This window comes from Aulonocara sp. 'chitande type north' Nkhata Bay, linkage group LG10, assembly GCF_057382095.1.
Source record: "Aulonocara sp. 'chitande type north' Nkhata Bay isolate Kocher_YH1m ecotype deep benthic linkage group LG10, A_spYH_male_GT1.1, whole genome shotgun sequence".
Taxonomy (NCBI): Eukaryota; Metazoa; Chordata; class Actinopteri; order Cichliformes; family Cichlidae; genus Aulonocara; species Aulonocara sp. 'chitande type north' Nkhata Bay.
Window position 1 is genome coordinate 21,104,995 of NC_141353.1, and position 18,258 is coordinate 21,123,252.

The window sequence follows — 18,258 nt, forward strand, 5'->3', positions numbered from 1 at the left end:
TGCACGTGATGGCGTGCTGAATTCAATACAAGAGAGTTTTAATTGCAGTCTGGTGTGTGTTTTTATTGGCTGAACACGAAACCAGGTTGTGAAAGTATGTGTGCGTGCGTGTGTCCTACTTTCCCCCACTCCTTTGAGTGTCTTATGTTTACACCTTCCCACCAGCTCTCTTTTCCTCAGTAAAGCCCAGTGTGCTCAGATTATAGATCTCGGTTGAGTGTTTGCCCAGAGAAGCACACCCTTGTGTTGTCTCTGTTAAACATTAAACTCATCTCAGGTTTACCTTCCAGGCCTCGAGCTCCAGCGACAGTTCCAGACGTTTCTGTGCAGCTTCCAGCAGGTGGTTGTTCAGCGTCATCATCTCCGTCTTACTCCGCAGCAGCTCGGCCTCCATCGCCTTTTTCCTGCACAGAGGAACAGAAAGAATGACACACTCCACAAAAATAGATGCAGTACAGTCAGCTTCCCTCTTTTTTCCCCCCTCTTACATTTCGATTATTTTGCTCTTTAGAGGAGTGTGACTGTGTATGTGCTCACTTTTCTATGGCCTCATCTCTGTCCCGCAGCGCCTGCTGGAGAATTGCACTGTCTTCTGCCACCTTTCCTCCAGGTTTGGACTCCTGGATGGACAAACAGGCAAACATGGCAGCGTTATCTTTCTTTCCATTACCTAACATTTTCCACATTTAATCTCACTAACTTTAGTCTCTCTTATCAGCTGAAATCTGGCCTCTACCTTAGTTCCACACCTTGAAAGTTTCTGTAAACATCTCACAAAGCAAACTCCGGAAAGACTTGCTGATGGTGTTACTTGTAAACTTGTTCGACTGCATACCTGAGCTTAGCACATGGGTGGAGGAATTAATGATGTTTTTTTCTGAGGCAAACAATGACGATGTTTCATCAGGAGGAGACAGAGATGCCCTCAGCGTGAGCGTTAGTAACTGTGTACAAGCCTCGGGGCTAATGCTTAGAGGATTTTTGTGGTGTTAGCCAGAGTCAAAGAAAAATTACTCGTGTTAGGATGTTTGTTTTATTTACTGTGGCCCATTTTCTTAAGTATAATACACAATTTTGCCTTTACTCTATAATTTCCTGTTTACTGACTCCCCAAAAGGCCCATTGTTAGCCAAAAACCAACAAAAGCACTACAAAAATGTATTAATGCTTCTTTTGAAGTCACGTTAATACCAGGAGTGCCCAGTGGTCTAAAGACTATATAATCACTAATGTTTAAGGTTATACAATGGAGCAAATAAATATTTGATATCTTGCTGAATTTTTTAGTTTGCTCACGTACAAAGACATGAGCAATCACTAATTTTTATAGTAATTTCATTTTAATGGTGAGAGACAGAGAAGCATCCCAAAAAACACACATTACATAAACGTTATAAATTGATTTGACTAACGAATTCAGCGAGGGATCAACTAATAATTTTGCTCACTGAAACTAAAATTTCCATTTCAATCATTTGTCACCTTTGACCTTCTGCTAGCATAAAAACACTCATCTGAGTAACGTGTCCACTGAAACCAGCTCAAACAAAGACGTCAGAGAAATAGAAGTGCTGACGAGCTTTATTTACTCTGACCTGTTTGGTGTGGCTGATTGCCAGTTTGCGGGCCACGTTCTGCAGCTGGCCCAGAGCGGCGTCCAGGCGGTTTTCCCCATCGGACGGCTCAATCTGGCTGGACTCTGGCTCTGTCAGCGGGTGCAGCAGCCTCAGAATAGACAAAACTTCCTCTGTGACCTGGAATAAAAATCAACGGAAAAGAAATTTTTTTTTAAACCTCCAGAGCTCTGCGGATGTATACCATAGTACTGTGTTGTGGTAAACTGTACCCGATCTTTGTGTTGACTCCAGCCCTCTCCTTCTCTGTTTTCCTGCAGTTTGTCCACCTGGGCCTTCAGCTTGATACTTCGTCTGCGGGACAGCTCCACTTCTCGCCGTACTTCTTTAAGCTACAAACACCATAATTTAATATCCCATCAGAAAATGTTTAGTTTCTCTTGCTGTGAAAGTAAATCAAAGCCTGCACTCAAAAGCTCCTACTTCATGACATTTTTTACACAATCTGAACAGAAACTGCTAATCTACAATCTCGAGTGAAACAACAGATAAAAAATCCAGTCATACTAGTTGAGAGGTCATCCAACACTAAACTGTTTGATGACGTTCACGTCTTCACACATGAATGCAATCCTGGAAGTGTGCGTACACACAGATATCAGAGATATAGGACTAATAAGTGCTGTTAACATGTGTCCAAAATCATTCATTGTCACTGGAAACTGAGGTTTACTGCACTCTGACAGCAGAGCATCAAACGTGTTTTTATTCTACTTCATTATGTTTGCATGGCAGGACTCTGTGCGCTTTGTGTGTTTGTACCCTTTGATACACTGCTAAGCAACAGTTCAATCAGCCTCCTCCCTGTTTTACAGGTTTCATGTTTGACAATCCTCTTCAAACAGATCTCAGTTCAAGCGCTGGTGCTTTAAAATATTTGTGGTTTTTACACACGTGAATATTAAAAAGACTATCTTGGCGTTACCGTGTCTGAGTAGTGTCCCAGTGTTCTGCGTCTGCTGAGCGGCTTGCCACTGTTTAGCAGGTCTGGTAGGGTCCCGTCTAGGTAGTTCCTCTGGAAAGAGTTTGTGTTTTCATTGGATCCTGACCCTTCAGAGTCCCTTGCTTCCTCTGAGGCCACCTCACCCACGCTGTCTTTCTCGTCAGACTGTGAGGTGCTTTCGTCGTCACCCAGCTCATCTTCGCTGATATCGTTCAAATTCAATTCGTTAATGAGGCATGTGTTTTTACCAGCCAGCAGACTGGCAGTGTTTCCTTTAGAGTAATCTTTCTCTGTCTCGTCTACAGACTCTTCTGGATCGTCTGTCTTTGTTGTGGCATTTGGTTCAGGTTCTCTTGGCAAAACCGTTGCTCGGTAATAAGTATATTTGTTCCTGAGCGAGCCCAGCTGTCTGTCCTCCAACCTGTTCAGAGAGGAGTAGAGTTGCTCGCTGGTGGTGACTCGAGGTCTCAGCTTCTCATTGAGGACTGAAAAAGGCTGACTGAAATCCATGGCCGGCTCTGTGGAAGTCACAGGCAGAAGTGGGCTCAGTTAAACCATCTGCAGACAGCGCCAGGTAAAAACAAACTCAGGAAAGCAAGAGGAAGTCCATAAAACAAGGTGGAGTGAGGATGACAAATAGAATGTCATTAAACTTGTTTTACCTGAACTGTGTGCGTCTTCACTGGGGCATGATATGACACGATGTGATGTCAGCGGAGGCTGTGGCTTCAAGTGGCCCGTCTGAGCTTTCTTCCTCCTTTTTCTGCCGCTACAAAAACATGACGTGCAAACATACCACAGCAGCAGGGAGACAAATGGGAGGAGGGCTTCTGATACAATCTAGTTATTCAAACCTGACGCATGAAACTTTATTTAAACTCTTCCTTTATCAAGAAAGTCACACATACATAGAACATAGCTACTAGGAGTAGGCCAGTAAACAGAGGTGAAAATAAATTACACAACAGCATCAGCGGAAGTGAATGTTTGCTTGTGAAAAATCACACTTCTGATAAGTCCCTGATTTATTTTTGGTACTGAAAGACTTTGGGGAAAACACCAGTTAGAGTCATTCCTGATATCTGAGGTAAAACGGATTCTGTGACAAACCTCCCACATGCCTGTGCAAAGATGAATCAGTAAGTGACTGAAGGAAAAAAATGATCATCATCAGTTATGTGCATTTAAAAAAAGCTGTTTCCATTACAGTTCACATGGTTATGCGATTCACCAAGATGCAGCAAGGAAGTGGTTCTTGATTGTGTTTTTCCCACTAAGCCAAGGCTGTTTTGAGCAAGAAGTAGGTCGCCTCTAAATTAAATATTCAGCTAGATAGGCCCACTTTTTTTTTTTAAACAAATTCTCTTAAATATGGAATCAGACATCTCTATTTCACTGTTTTGAGGTGCTTCTGCTTTTTTACCCGTCAGTGCCACAATTAATCTTGTAATTTGCCTTAATTACCTTTTTTCTTTTTTTGCAGTATACAACTACTTTATTGTGGCTAATCAAAGTCAGTAGAATGACAGACTGAGGCACATACCTATCTGAACAAATGTTGTTTAACTTTATTTATGCCTCAGAGTTTTAATCAGATATATCTGACACAGAAAGTTTTCACAGGACTGCATTCAGTCACGCTAGAAACTAAATACACCCTATTATCTACAATCCTGTAGAACGATGTGGAGGAATTTTGGCTCACTTTTTTACTAATGTTGTTTCAGTTCATTGAGGTTTGTGGGCATTTCATTATGCACAGCATTTCAATCATGTGCTTCAACATTTCCTCCTTTCTTTTTCAGTCATTCTGGTGTAGATTTGTTGCTGTGTTTGGGATCAATGTCCTGTTGCATGACCATACAACCTAGCTTGAGCTGTTGGATGGACGGCTTCACATTTGAATCTTTGGTATATAGAGGACTAGGCCTGTGGCTGCAAAACAAGCCCAAACCATCACCCCTCCTCCACTGTGCTTGACAGCTTTTACTAGATGTTTCTGCTAATGTGCTGCGTTTGTCCATTACGTCACATATCTCCAGTTTCACCTTGTCTGTTCAAAGGACATTTTTCCTTTTGTTCATATGCAACAATGCAAACCTAAGCTGTGTTCCCATCTTCTATTTGGTTGGAAACCCTTCCAAACAGGCCATGTATGCTCAGTATTTTTCTTATTGTACTGTCTTGGACTTAACATTTAACATGCTAACTGAGGCCTGTAGAGTCTGAGATGAGCGCACTTTGCTTTTGCGTATCATCTCGGAGTATTGCATTGTCTGACCTTGTGGTCAATTTGCTAGGAAATCTACTCCTAAGAAGATTGTAGCATTAAGCTAACACACACCTACTTAGTTAATCGAGTAAATTTGATAAGCAGCACCTGGCTGCTGCTTATCCACTTGCTTCCTGTAGAAGCTGTAAGGCCATCTGCATATAGTCCCGTCTATGAGCCTGTTGCAGCTAGCTATTGGTTATCTTAGCTTAGCATTTTTGATCTCCAGATCAAAAGCACCTCAGCACATTTAAAGCTTTCTAATTAACTCTTTATGTGGCTTAATTCTCACAAACAGAAACAAAAAGAGTAAAGAATTAAGAACAGCTTATTATTATTCAATAATAATAATAATAATAAATTTTAATTATGAAGTTGCCTTTCAAGACACAAGATAAAATGAACAAACAGTGGGTTCACAGTGAAAATGCACATTTGAGCAGATGGGTTTTGAGTTGAGATTTAAACTGGGGGTAAAGAGTTCCACAGCCTGGGAGCAGAGCAGCTAAAAGCTCTGCTTCCCATGGTGCTGAGGCGGAAAGAGGGCACAGCGAGCTGGATAGAAGAAGAAGATTGAAGTGAGTGGGCAGAAGAGATAGTGCTTAACAGGTCAGACAGGTAAGGAGGTGCAAGGTTATGAATGGCCTTGAAGGTGAGCAGAAGAAGTTTGAATATTATCCGGAATTTTACTGGGAGCCTGTGAAGTTCCTGAAGAAAAGGGGTGATGTGCTGGTAGGAGGGGGTTCTGGTGATAACGCGAGCAGCAGAGTCCTGAAACAGTTGAAGCTTATGGAGGGTTTATGGGGGAGACCATGCAAATGAGAATTGCAGTAGTCAATACGGGATGTAACGAGACTGTGGACAAGAATGGACGGAAACTGGGTGGAATGAGAAGGACGTAATCTGTTTATGTTGGGCAGATGGAAATAGGCAGAACGGGTGAGATTATAGATGTGAGATTTATAGGAAAGTGAACTGTCTAGGATGACACCAAGGCTCTTAACCCGAGGAGAAGGGAAAACTGTGGAGTTATCAATAGTGAGTGAGAAATGGTTCAACTTCAAAAGGTTGGATTTGGTGCCAATAAGGAGGATCTCAGTTTTATCCTCATTGAGCTTTAGAAAATTAGAGCTATTTACTAAGTTTTGAATGCTTTCTGCTGTTTGTAACTGATGTAACAAGTTTTGTCACCACGTTTATTAATGAAGTCCTCCTGAGCCCTGATACATATGTCAGATTTAGATTTTTCAATTCTATTTTTTTAATATTATGTATTTAATGTATATGAAATAATCCCATGACTTTGCGTTCTGATATCAAAGCAAAAATATTCAATAAAACTTCACCATGCTCCAGAAATATTTGTGCACAATTGCTTCACATTATAACGCATTCCAAGAAGCTGCATCGTCAGACAATACCTGTGGAGGTGGTCTGTGACAATGTGAGGCTATTCATATGCATTCATTTGCAGGGCGGTCCCTGTTGTATTTCCAGTGAAACAATTTTAAAATGTCAGCAGTGTTGCGCGTTTAATTTTTGTCTTGTGTAATTATGTTCCAATCAGAAAGAAAGTCAGTAAGCAAAGAAACACATTTAACTCTGTTCTGTATTTTGGAGTTATTCTCACTGTTTTGGTAAGGTTCAATAAAGGGGGTGGAGCCTTGTGGAGCACAAATACCAGACTGTACAGCACCTTTTGTTTTTCCTCAACTGAATGAATCAAGGACCTCCCAGGTCTTTGGTATTATACAGACATTTAGCCTGTTCTTAACCAGGAAGATTAAAAAAAAAAAAAAAAACTTTCTGCAAAGTCATTCAGAATTTGGTAACAAGACATCCTAACATCTGCCTTTAACTTTGCTCTCCTCCTCAAGAAATGCAGCTTAAAACAACCTCTGCACAAGCTGTTTGATAACAGTTTGTCCATTTTATATCATTAGATTATTAGAATAACCAGGACTCAAACTGATTCTTTGGTCAGGGCTAAGACACTTCATCACAAAGTCAGAGGTCATGGCTTTATACTGTTACTGTATTTAACCAAAGTGGAGTTTTTCAAAACATTTCTGGTCTGTTTAGCAGAATGAGCCCAATCAGTCAGACCCTCACTATGGGAAAGTAAACAGAAAGCCAAGGACAGGATTAGAGAAGCCTAGACTGAACAAACGGACCAATTTACTACCCAGTCACATAGAAATGCTCAACAAAAGACACATCCCACCACATGGAAGGAAGACTACCAATGCTGGCAAAGAGTGCCCCACTTGTTCATTTCACTGGATATGTTCAGAGGCATGTAACCAAGTCTCTTTAGTTAAGCCTGCACTATGCAGCAGAAACAGCTCCGGGATGGGCAGCCATGTGCTGTGACCAGTGAGGAGAAAGAGAAAAGAGGGGCACAGAGGGAGCACAAACAGCAGTGCTCCGTGGGGATTATATAGTACAATGAGGTCTTTTGAGAATAAATGTGGAATAAATTCAGGAATTCACAGGGATCCACTGAAGAGAAGCTAACGGGGGAGAAACATGATCTCGCAGTACTCACACTGCAAGGTTGCAAAACGAGGAATTTCAACAGTCCAGCCTAGAAAGAAGGAAGTAGTTTTGAGAGAGCTGAAGAATTTTAGATTGATGTTGGAAGTGTCCAGAATTGACAAGATTAGAAATGTGTACATCAGAGCTCAGGTTGAGTGTCTTGGGAGCCAAAGGTTTGAGAGGCAAGGATAACAAGCTTGGACATTTACAGAAGAGGAATAGTGGATATATTGGACAAAGAATGTTGAAGATGGAGGTGCCAGGCAGGAAGAAAAGAGGAAGACCAGACGGGAGATTCATAGATTTAGAGAGATGTGAGGGATAGGGTGAGATGGAGGCAGATTTATCTCCTGTGACGACCTCTAAAGGCGAAGTAGCAAATGCATGGTGTAATCATTTAGCATCTGGCATGATGTTACTGTTACAGGTAAACAGAAAGTTCTTGGAAAATAGCAATAAATTATTTTTTTCATCATTTTAAAAAGTATTTTTTATTAAATGTTTCATAATGGTAGATTTCCTTTATTCTTTATGAAATTCTCCACAGGAGAAATATAGTTAGCTTCACGTTTAATGTGAATTTCTTCCTCATTTTTATTTAGTCCTTTGCTTCCATCTTGTTGTAAACTTTAAAGTCATCACATTTATTATTAAAGGCTGTTCACTGCTGGCTCAAATCCACACTGCTGTCCTCTGAGGCTATAGTTCTGCTTTTTCTTTTTTCGTCCTGCCCTTCTGTCCATCACTGGCAGCACATCTGAATCCAAGGTTGTCAGAAGCAGAGTCGGGAGTGTTGCCCATCCTGCAGGATGCACAGTTGTAAGCCTTACTCAAGATTAAATCGGTGGGTCTGAACATACGTTATCTTTTGTTTTTGTTTTTTTACCTCAGAAACTCACCTGGTTGTGATTCGAGCCTTGTGATTAGCTGAACCGTCCACTGTGTCGATCCAGGAGGCACCGCGCAGCACGTACATCGGCCTCGCTGCTGAAAAGCGTGTGGATGTCCACTCCCATGTATTTCCCATCATGTCATACAGTCCTGGAGGAAGATTTGTCATTATGTGTTAATGTTCACAACATAAAATGTGAGAAGAAAAATCAAATGTTTCCAAAAGCTCAAAACACAAATGTAAAGTCTTAATGCACAGTTAATATTCCTCTTAAACATCTTAGCTACCAATCAGCTCTTTCATCATGCTGATAACATGTGTGTTAAAACAAGATTACCATAGCTATTCTGGGGAGGGTATGCTGTAACAGGAGAGATGCCGTGGTATCCATCCTCTGCAGTGTCTCCATCTGGGAAAGATCCCTAAAATACACGAAAGCTAGAATTACCACAATACCACACTTTAAATCCATGTTTGTCCAGACTCACAATACAGTAAGTGAAGAATTACATGAGTCTTAGTCACAGATGGGCAGTAAAGCGTAATCCGATTACTTTTTTCAAGTAAAGAGTAAAGTAATTAGATTACTGCTACTTACCCGTAAGCAGGCTACATTACTGCGTTACTAAACCATTATTTTGTTTGTGAGAGTGTCTTATGACAATGACGTACGAGCGTGCGACGTCCGTGGCAGCAACAGACGTGTGTCAATCAACAACAGATGACATGGACTGCAGCTGAGTACTGAGTACGACCATGTGGCGTCCACAGTACTCTCTGCGTGGGAAGAAAACGTCTTTCTACTGCAAAAACTTTAACTTTAAATCTGAGCAAGCACCTGGCAAGCTGCCACAGGAATGTTGAATTCACAGAGAAGCCCCCGGATCCTATACAGCTTTATAACGTATTTGTAACGTATTCAAGTTGTGTATCATGTTTTTTAAAGTAACTTAAGTAATAAAGTAACCAACTACTTTTGAAAAGAAGTAATCAGTAAAGTTAACGGGATTACTTTCTTGGAGAAGTAATCAGTAATTAGTAACTAATTACTATTTTCAAGAAGCTTGACCAACACTGGTCTTGTCTTAGCAACAAAAATTAATCTCCCCAACTCTGGATCCATACAAATTTAAAATATAGTCGCATGTTTTGTTCCTCAGTAACAAAACATGCGAGTGTAAAACATTGTTTTACATAAACACAGAGGGTTTTTTCTGTATTCAGATATACAATATATATTTACTTAATAACAAAGACAAAAACATAATGTCAGTGGCTAAAGAAGCATTAGTGAAAACCTAATCAGAGCCTCCCATGAGAACAATACTAATGACCTAATGATGACCTAACCATGACTGCAACATGCTGACCTGCCACAGGTTGGTTCTGTTGGCCTGGAACTTGTTTCCCCATGGGTAGGTCCGACCTGCAGCATAACAGCCAGGAAAGAGATTAGATGAACAATAAAATTATATTTCAGTTTTGTGAAAAAGTCCATTATTCAAACTAGTTTCCTGATTTTTCACAAAGACTTGACTGAATCTGAAACACAAAAGCAGTTTTGGGTTCCTCTGTCGAGACAATAACAAAGGAGCTGCTGAGCAGAAACATCACTGTGTGTGACTTAAATGTTGTCAGCTGGAAGTGAAAGTCAAAAACTCGACTATAATAGCAGTAAACATTATACCTTGCAGCCCCCCACGTGCAGCCCACTCCCACTCCTCCTCCGTGGGCAGTCTCTTGCTTTTCCAGCTGCAGAAGGCCTGGGCATCATTCCAGCTCACCTGAACCACTGGAAAGTCCAGACGATCTCGAATCCCCGAACCAGGCCCTGAAGGCTGAACAGTAGAGGGTCAACGTGCGTGGCAAAAAAGTAGGCATGGCAGGAAGGCAACAATAATTCTACCAACCACTCGTTACAACAAATGTGTAAAGAAAAACACCTCTGAATACTGAAACTGAGACTACAATTTGGTTGGGCTCAACAAAGCAAAAGTTAGACAACAGAAGACTGGAAAAATGCGGTTTGGTTTGATAAGTGTCGATTTACGATAAAGCACATTTGGGATGTGGACGCAACAGAAGAGTTGCATTGTGGATGTGCAGCTGATGATCTGCAGCGGCTGTGTGATGCTGTCCTGTCAACATGGACCGAAGTATCTAGGAATGTTTCCAGCACCTTCTTGTATCTGTGCCACAAATAATTCAGCAGTGCTTAAGGAATAGGGGTCTGACTCAGTACTCGCATGGTTTACCTAATAAAATGTTATAAGTGAGTGTAAACAAAAACTGTCAAAAACATAGGAACAAACTCACAATGTGCAACTCACCTGTCTCCAAAACACACGCTCTATAGGCAGCCACCACGGAGCAGACTGATGGAAAAGATGAGGAAATAGGTCAGAAGCTGTTTACAACAGTAAGAAGCTCTACATTATATATTTTATTTATTGTGGAGAATCTCTTTAAATGCTGAGATGCCTACAAATTGTTTCATTAATTATTATGAACAACACTAACGTTAGACATATAAAAACAGCAAATCTTCATATCTGAGATGTATGCTTAAAATTGTGAAATAAGTAATGTAGCTGGTAATCTGATCTATTAATCAGAGAAAAATAACTCGGCACCTCAATTCTCTGAGTGACTTTGCTCTTCAGCTCTTCTGACACGAAGTCCTGAAACACGAAACTCCAGCCAAACGTCTCGGCTTCAGTTTTGTACTTCTGGGCTCTCACAAAGTCTCTGTGGCAAATAAATGAACAAGTCACCGACTTCAGTGCATTAGTTCTGCCTTAATTCATTTCAATGTAGATCTTATTTACCTGAAATCGGCGTTTGTGACGGGGTGTCTGTCTATTTCAAAAGGCTGAAGCTCGACCTCCTTGGTGGGAGACTCTCCGTCTCTCCCATCGGGTGCACTGGTTCCCATTGACATCTTTCCTCCCGGGATGTTCACCATTTCCTCCGCGGCTGCCAGGAACAAACATGCCTCGATGGGTATTTATTTAAGTGTTAATGTTTTTGTTAAATTCAGAAATGAAAGAAAGAGTCCTCTTACCGGCCCCTGTCAGTAAAAACACAGCAAACATCCAGAATACCATCGTCTTTGCTAAAACTGGTTTGAAACCACGTCTAAACAAAAATATACACGTTAAACGTTTAACCACGTTCAAATGGAGAACTTCTCAAAGTTCAATTTCATTTTTTAGTCGTTTCTATCGGACAGATTTCACCGTTGCACCTCAAAATTGGTTCCGTCCGTTTTTTCAAATTCACGCGATATTTCCTCTTTCTCAAAGCTTTGTAGTTTAATAATATTGAGAATAATATTAATATTGTTAATAATAATAATAACAGGAAGAGTATTACATTGGAAAATATTTCGAGTAAGACGTAAACACCGATGCTCTGCGCTGGTGTAATATAAATCGTACTCAACCCTATCTGACTGATTCAGCTTCTCAATTACAGTTACAGGTTATGTTTTACTCCCATGCAGCACATCTGTGTAACCCTTTCTCAATTCTCAAGTACATCTGCTCTCTGGTGTTAATAGGCTATTTCAGCCCAACACCCCAAGTACACATTACACCACTTTTAATGCGCTGCACTGTCCACTTGACTTCTGTTATACTGAACCACTAACATATCTGATATTTGCTATTTTTTAATGTGAATTTGAGAACTGCTGCTTTATTAAGCATATTTACTTTTTAATTAAAATGTCTTAATTATATAGACTTTTTTTAATGTTACAAGAACTCAGGGATCTCCCAATGTTTGTGAGCAATGACGTTTTACTCATTGGGGTCTTTTGCTGGGATGCATTTATTGTGAAGCCTTCATTTTGATGTCAAAAGGCAGGTGAATACAGAAAGTTCAGAAGTGTTTGCGTTTTGATTTGGTGTGTCGTGAAAACTCTTTAGAAACTAGAGCTTATTTACAACAGTAGAAAAGTGCAAGAGGAAGCACACAAAGGACACATGCAGAGGATCAGTGTGACAGGAAGGATGCTAAGGGGAGAGATAAGAGGAGATGGAGACTGATGACCTGCTTAATTTCTTATGCTCCGGTCCAACACTGGTTGTGCATTACAGATCACATTTTTCCTGATGAGCTTCCAAAGCATTCATGGACTCAGAGCAGAAAAAACACAGATGTTAACTTTTATATGTTTGACTGATTAATTCTTCAACGACAAAGAACCACATTTTTACGGAGCCAGGAAAACCTTTAATGGGTAGAAACAAAACTGAGGCAGAGGTCAGTGCTTTTAACAAAATCTCATAAATAAACCAATCATTTTAGAGGGAGGCGATGACAAATCCATGGAAAACAAAAAGAACCTCATGACTAGCATGACAATGATGTCTGACAGGCGCTGCGATGGATGCCGTGGATGTTTACAGCGGGCTGTCCATCAGACTGGGGGTGCTTCAGAGTGCCTACAGCGGGAACACGTTGACTGAACCTTTAGGTAAACAACTATCCCTGTGAGTATAACAGCTGCAGCTTCTTTAGGTGACTTTAACCTTTGAGAGAAGACATTCCAGCTCGCATGATCTCATCCACCAACAAGATGTTGCTTGCGATCACCGTGCTGTGAACAGAGACCCGTGTTAGTGACCCATGTGGGCGATACATCGGGGTAATTTAAAACATTCCTTCGTCTCACCATGAGTGAAGAAGCTGTTTCTTGACACTGTAATTATCCCATACGCCTGCTTCTCCTGCCACCATTGGTTCTCCTGCAAAGCAAAAGGTTAGAATAAAAAAAAAAGGTTTAAATTCTGCCAAATTGTTACTGTTTAATAACTTCACATAGCTAAATACAACAATTATAGAGTTTTACTCTAAACTTTAAAATGCAATCACTTCAGGATTGACTGATCGCTGCTGTGGTTCTCACCTGTGCTGAGGTCTACTCCAACTAGCTGGCCAGACTCTTTGTACTCTGTCTGCAGCTTCAGCAGGGTCTCCTGTGGGTCGTAGCCAGAGTTCTGGGCCAGAACCTAAGAACAGAAAGATGGCATTTTAAAAACATCAGTAAATTTTGATACAGGATGGACTATAAGAAGGTGACAAATAATGGTGCAGCAAGAAACAAACCAGGTTTCGGTTAATAAAAATGACAGAAAATGAATTATTCTTTACCTTAGGGATGACTAGGAGAGCATCTGCAAATGCCTGGACTCCCAGCTGGGCTCTGCCTTTCACATTGGGCTTGTGTTTTACCAGAGCGTCTGCCACAGCAACTTCAAAGGCACCTGCACCGGAGACTACACTACCTGAAGACAGAAAAATAAAGATATTTAGGAAAGCAAACAAATGTGTCATATAAATTAACCCACTCGGGGAGGGAACAGCTCTAATATTTAAAACAATTAGTGGAGTTTGTTCTGATCAGCTGAATACATGTAGGAGAGACTAAACTCTCCTAATGCAGAGGATAAGATCAGAGTCATTGTAGCACAGACACTGAGACCAGGGAGAGCCACACTAGCATCCCTGGGTGTTCGCTGTGCAAATGAGACCTGTTCTGTTTTCCTTAAGGACAAATTAACCACCTTCAATTTCAGCTTGTTATCAACATAAAGAGAAAATGGATATTTTGATCTACAGTTTGTCCACACAATATTTGGAAAAAGCCTTAAAGGACTTCAGAGTGTTGTTTCATGAATGAATTTCTGCTTAAAGAATTCTAAAAACACTGATTTGTCTGCACACAGACATTAAAAAAAAGTGTTAATCTGTTTAAAAAGGTAGCATTTTATAAGCCATACTAATGGTCAAGCAGAGCATCCAGTAGGATTAATTCAGATAGAACAAAACTGCAGAAATTCATCATCAACAAAAGTTTATGTTAATAATTTTTTAGTAAAAGGATTTTAAAAAGTAAAATAAGCATAGAGGAAATGTTCAGCTCTTACCATCTTCAATAGCGTTCTTTACTGCCCGCAGACCGTCCCTTACGGCATCTTTGATCTGTGTGAGGGTGTGTTTGTTGGGTCCCTTCACCAGCAGGGTAACTGAGCGAGGGTTTCCACACTTCTCGATGAACGTGTACTTCTCCTCTCCCTGCAAGCAAGGTTGCAGCATTAATATCATTTTAATTTTAAAAAGTTTAAATTTCACAGTTTTGTGGACTGAAAGGTAAAAAATAGACCCCCCCCAAAAAAAAGTCTCACCAGTGTGTGTTCATAAACCAGGCCAGCATGTCCCAAGCATTCAGGTGTGAGGTCATCAACTGAGTTCATGGCGATGCCACCGCAAGCGAGGGTGAGCCTGTCACAGGAACGACACACTGAGTGTAATTCAGCTTCTTAATATATGACTGACTGACACCGGCTGGTAGTGTAAAGCACCTGTACGGGTGTGTCTGTGCCAATTTCAAAACATAAAGCATGAGCTCATCTCAGCATGTTAAATCAAACAATTCAAAAATCTTCTATGAACTTTTATCTAAGTAATGTAATGTTTTGCTCATCTCAACTATAAAACACCACCAACATTTATAACACTGAAAAATATTTTTCTCACCTCTCCATGTTCCTCCTCTTTGCCCTCCGCAACCCAACAATGCCCTCTTTGGCTAGGGCGTCCAGGGAGAATGGGTCAATACCCTAAACACACACACAAAATAAGAAGACATGCTTGAGACTGCAGTTTACACTAAATAGTTCGGTAAATCTAAGCGATGTAAAGATTATCCTGATCCGCTGAATACATGTAGGGGAGGAAGAGACTCTCCTAATGCAGAGGTACAGATCAGAGTTACTGTAGCACAGACACAAAAACCAGGGGGAGCCATGATAGCATCCTTGGGTGTTCGCTGTGCATGCAGCCAGATTGGCTGGGCCAGTCTCAAAAGGCTTAGTGTTCATATGAAAACACAAAGTCAAATTACGAGCCTGTATCTTTAGTAGTACAAGCCAGACTGAACTGAGTTTGACAATTCTTTTTTTTTAAACTTTAGCCTTTGAACTATGTTAACATCCGCATTTTCTAGCATACCTTCTGGTTAATGACGACAAAGCCCTTGTCCCCATTGGGACACACTTTGTTTTTCAAGGCGATAATCTTCTGCACGCGGTCCTCGATGAACTTCCTTTCTGCAGCCACGAGCTTCTCCCTCTCATCAGCGCTCTTGTAGAAGAAGCCAGAGTTGACCTCGGTCTTCTCGTACTCCAAAGAGACGTTGCACGTCAGTATGTAAGCATCCTCCACCCTCTTCTTCATGTCTGGGTGCCGGGCGCCGTGGTCCAACACCAGACCTCTGATCAGCCTAAGAAATAACAGATCAGCATTTAGAATTCACAGTTAAGCACAGTCTTGTCTTATTCCCCTCTCCACCTCTGTATTTACACTTACTGTGTATCACAGTCGGTCTTGTGCTTCATCTCCATGATTTCCACCATATACAAGTCAGTGGGTTCATTGGGTTTAGCGATGGCGAGCACAGCATCTACTACAGCCTGCAAACAGACAAGGTGATCACAAGCTAAATGAGCGACAGCTAAGATTAGAGAATAGAGAAGTGCACTCACAACAAGCTACAGACTGCCATAAAGGTTCAAGAATAAGTAAGCCCTTAGGTCTGTGGCAACTTTGAAATGTCAAAGTAAACTAACTAATTGGCTATAAGGTAAAAACATCTAACATCTGCTTTGTGCTCGATTCCCTCATGTCTCACCTCAGTGAGCAGGTCTGCCAGCTCTGCGTGGACCTTGGTTCTGAGGGAGGTGCGTGCGACGTTAATGAGGGTCTCTCTATCCATTTCCCGAGTCACCTTTACTTCCTCAAGAACAGCCAAAGATTTCTCTTTTGCTGCCTCAAAGCCCTCGGCAATGATTCTTGGATGAAGACCCTGCAACAAACCATTAAAATGGAGTTGTGGTTAAAAAAAAGATACCTCAACAATTCATTCACTAGAGAGACTGACATGCCAAATACAAACACACACTGTGAACTATCTTGTACCTCTGAAATGTAAAGGTCAGCCTGCTTCAGCAGTTCACCAATGATGAGGACGTTGGAGGTGGTACCATCTCCTGTGATGTCATCCTGTGCAGTGGCAACCTTGGCAATCAGCGATGCTGTAGGGTGCTGAATTTGCTGAAAGGGAAACAGGTTGGGAAAAATTTTATGAAAATCCTCATTCATGGGTAATTCATGGCAGCAGTGCTAAACCTACTGATCCATTATTAATTATTATGAATCCTCAGTTGCATTACAAGGTACTAAGTTTGCTTTGAAGTGCTAAAAAAGGTATTTCCAGTTGCTCCCTTGTTTCCCAAAGGGACAGACAGATCTACAAGTTGAATAGGCACAGATTTTACACCGGATACCCTCCCATTAATCTGTACTTGGGATGGCATTAGGAGGATAGCAGGTTGTGTGGCCCGGTCAGCTGGTAAAGACTTCTGCGTTCAATATATTTTTTAGAATTTAGGTACGTTGTAATGGTTAACGAATTATTGTCAAATTATTAATGTGCACTGTGACAAATGTGGAAAAAGTGCCATCAAGTTCAAACCCTAAAGCACATCTATCCAGATATTTAAAGCTCAGTCAGATAACATGCTGCTGTTAAACTCATTGTTTGTGAGAACAAAGGCTTAAGAGACATATACAAACATTTAGGGTGTGGTCACTCTGTGAAATAGGCAATACAGTACTAATATGACATCACTGACAGAAGATCCTCATTTTACAGCTCATCGTGTCCCTTACCATCTCGTGTAGCAGGACGTTGCCATCTTTGGTCAACTTTATGTCTCCTGCACCAGACACCAGCCTGCAGATCCACAGAGACAGAAGAGGGTTAATATTTGTTACCCTACCTACTAGCGGCTTATATTATGATAATGCAAACTTTCACCCTATTATTGTTTGCCTGCTGAAGAACTCGCAGATTATGGCTGTTAGCTTTTATTTATCCATTTCCTCACATCATCTACAAATCCCCAAACAAATCTCTACCTGTAACTGAGTTATTCAGTCGCTCATCAGTATCTTTAGTTAGCGTTAAGGATAAACTTGTGGACACGTTATACTTAGTACTACGACTTTAACGTAAACTGGCATGATCTGCTAACCGACTGAAGCTAGCATGCTAACGTTAGCTTTATGGCTGTCAGAGCGGATCATGACGATGACTGGGCAGGGCAACGAGTGCCGGGAAAATCCGCTAACCGTTTAGCGATGGCAGGCCTCAATTTATTTTAAGTTTGTTTTGGACAGGTACTCTGTAATAAAGAGTGGATGGTTTCTACTTTTCAGGCACAAAGACTTTGGTGGCGACATACCGCTATCGGCTGCAATGCTAAACCGGTGAATTGCTGCTAACGTTAGCGAGTTAGCATATCACGCGTGCTGCACAAAGAGCTCCGGCGGCACTCACATTTTCATGGTCCCCTTCGGTCCCAGGTTGCTTCTCAGCACATCCTGCAGCCCCCGGGCGGCACTAATGTTAACAGCCAGGGCGGCCTGGGCTCTGGCCACCTCTGCTTTGGGGTTTAGAGCTTTTACGGCAGCCATAGCGTAGCACAACCAGCGAAGTACAAGTAAAAAGTATCGCCGGTAGGGAGTCCACGCTACTCGGGTTCGGAAGCTCTCGAAAGGGGAGTCGCTTTCCAGAAGGCTCCAACACGTGTTCTCGTGCTGCATTTAGGGGACACGCCGACGCTGGGACATTCCGCATTTACAGCTATTGCAACTGGTCCACACCATGATTTATATCAGTGCAGAAAAGTCATTACATTTTTCGAACCCATGGGAATATCGTGTCAGGTTGACTCGGCTTCTCCAAAAGAAACGTTAGAACACCTTCAAGGCAACAAAGTCAGATCATTTGTTTTCCGACTGGCAATATCGGTAAGCAAATCACAGTGAAACTGTGAACAATGTCCTGAAAAGTTATAACTTTTTGCGTGAAACATATTTAAAATATATATTTAAAATTTCCGACAGA

At 41.4% G+C, this 18,258-nt stretch overlaps 3 protein-coding genes and 2 non-coding genes across 5 annotated transcripts in view; all 5 read right to left on the bottom strand.

Annotated features, from left to right (window-relative positions):
* The window catches only part of bicdl2l (bicaudal-D-related protein 2-like), a 7,649-nt gene extending 4,273 nt beyond the window's left edge, over window positions 1–3,376 (bottom strand). Inside the window, exons 1-6 of the mRNA XM_086309007.1 lie at window positions 3,240–3,376; window positions 2,560–3,095; window positions 1,847–1,966; window positions 1,596–1,754; window positions 538–620; window positions 284–404 (exon numbers count right to left, since the gene is read on the bottom strand). Coding sequence (XP_086165133.1) covers window positions 284–404; window positions 538–620; window positions 1,596–1,754; window positions 1,847–1,966; window positions 2,560–3,087 — 1,011 coding nt within the window. The 5' untranslated portion in view covers window positions 3,088–3,095; window positions 3,240–3,376. The remainder of the gene's footprint in view (window positions 1–283; window positions 405–537; window positions 621–1,595; window positions 1,755–1,846; window positions 1,967–2,559; window positions 3,096–3,239) is intronic.
* A 4,523-nt stretch (window positions 3,377–7,899) lies between these two features.
* On the bottom strand, window positions 7,900–11,540 carry sumf2 (sulfatase modifying factor 2). The gene is made up of 9 exons (XM_086309008.1): window positions 11,344–11,540; window positions 11,108–11,255; window positions 10,913–11,027; window positions 10,610–10,654; window positions 9,967–10,117; window positions 9,650–9,705; window positions 8,617–8,701; window positions 8,287–8,428; window positions 7,900–8,189 (listed from the first exon to the last, which is right to left on the bottom strand). The coding sequence occupies exons 1-9, from the start codon at window positions 11,384–11,386 to the stop codon at window positions 8,087–8,089; spliced, it is 888 nt and encodes a 295-aa protein (XP_086165134.1). The 5' UTR covers window positions 11,387–11,540; the 3' UTR covers window positions 7,900–8,086.
* A 955-nt stretch (window positions 11,541–12,495) lies between these two features.
* Window positions 12,496–17,969, bottom strand: cct6a (chaperonin containing TCP1, subunit 6A (zeta 1)). The gene is made up of 13 exons (XM_086309009.1): window positions 17,689–17,969; window positions 17,019–17,082; window positions 16,266–16,400; window positions 15,979–16,152; window positions 15,657–15,760; window positions 15,300–15,570; window positions 14,826–14,908; window positions 14,474–14,570; window positions 14,216–14,363; window positions 13,440–13,573; window positions 13,195–13,297; window positions 12,961–13,033; window positions 12,496–12,885 (listed from the first exon to the last, which is right to left on the bottom strand). The coding sequence occupies exons 1-13, from the start codon at window positions 17,952–17,954 to the stop codon at window positions 12,813–12,815; spliced, it is 1,725 nt and encodes a 574-aa protein (XP_086165135.1). The 5' UTR covers window positions 17,955–17,969; the 3' UTR covers window positions 12,496–12,812.
* On the bottom strand, window positions 13,678–13,812 carry LOC147320815 (small nucleolar RNA SNORA22). The gene has a single exon (XR_015131353.1). It is a non-coding gene; the product is annotated as a small nucleolar RNA SNORA22 (small nucleolar RNA).
* Window positions 14,990–15,125, bottom strand: LOC147320816 (small nucleolar RNA SNORA22). The gene has a single exon (XR_015131352.1). It is a non-coding gene; the product is annotated as a small nucleolar RNA SNORA22 (small nucleolar RNA).
* Window positions 17,970–18,258: the final 289 nt, after the last annotated feature.

Bases quoted from the DNA above. Each gene is read 5' to 3' on its own strand.
- sumf2 (XM_086309008.1), bottom strand. From the start codon at position 11,386: ATGGTATTCTGGATGTTTGCTGTGTTTTTACTGACAGGGGCCG. The intron at 10,655-10,912 runs GTGCCGAGTTAT...CTTTTCCATCAG, and splicing joins AAGTCACTCAGAGAATTGAG to TCTGCTCCGTGGTGGCTGCC. The intron at 8,429-8,616 runs GTAATCTTGTTT...ATCTTCCTCCAG, and splicing joins CCCTCCCCAGAATAGCTATG to GACTGTATGACATGATGGGA.
- cct6a (XM_086309009.1), bottom strand. From the start codon at position 17,954: ATGCAGCACGAGAACACGTGTTGGAGCCTTCTGGAAAGCGACTCCCCT. The intron at 16,153-16,265 runs GTACAAGATAGT...GGTTTGTTGCAG, and splicing joins CTGACCTTTACATTTCAGAG to GGTCTTCATCCAAGAATCAT. The intron at 14,364-14,473 runs GTGAGACTTTTT...CCTTGCTTGCAG, and splicing joins TGGTTTATGAACACACACTG to GGAGAGGAGAAGTACACGTT.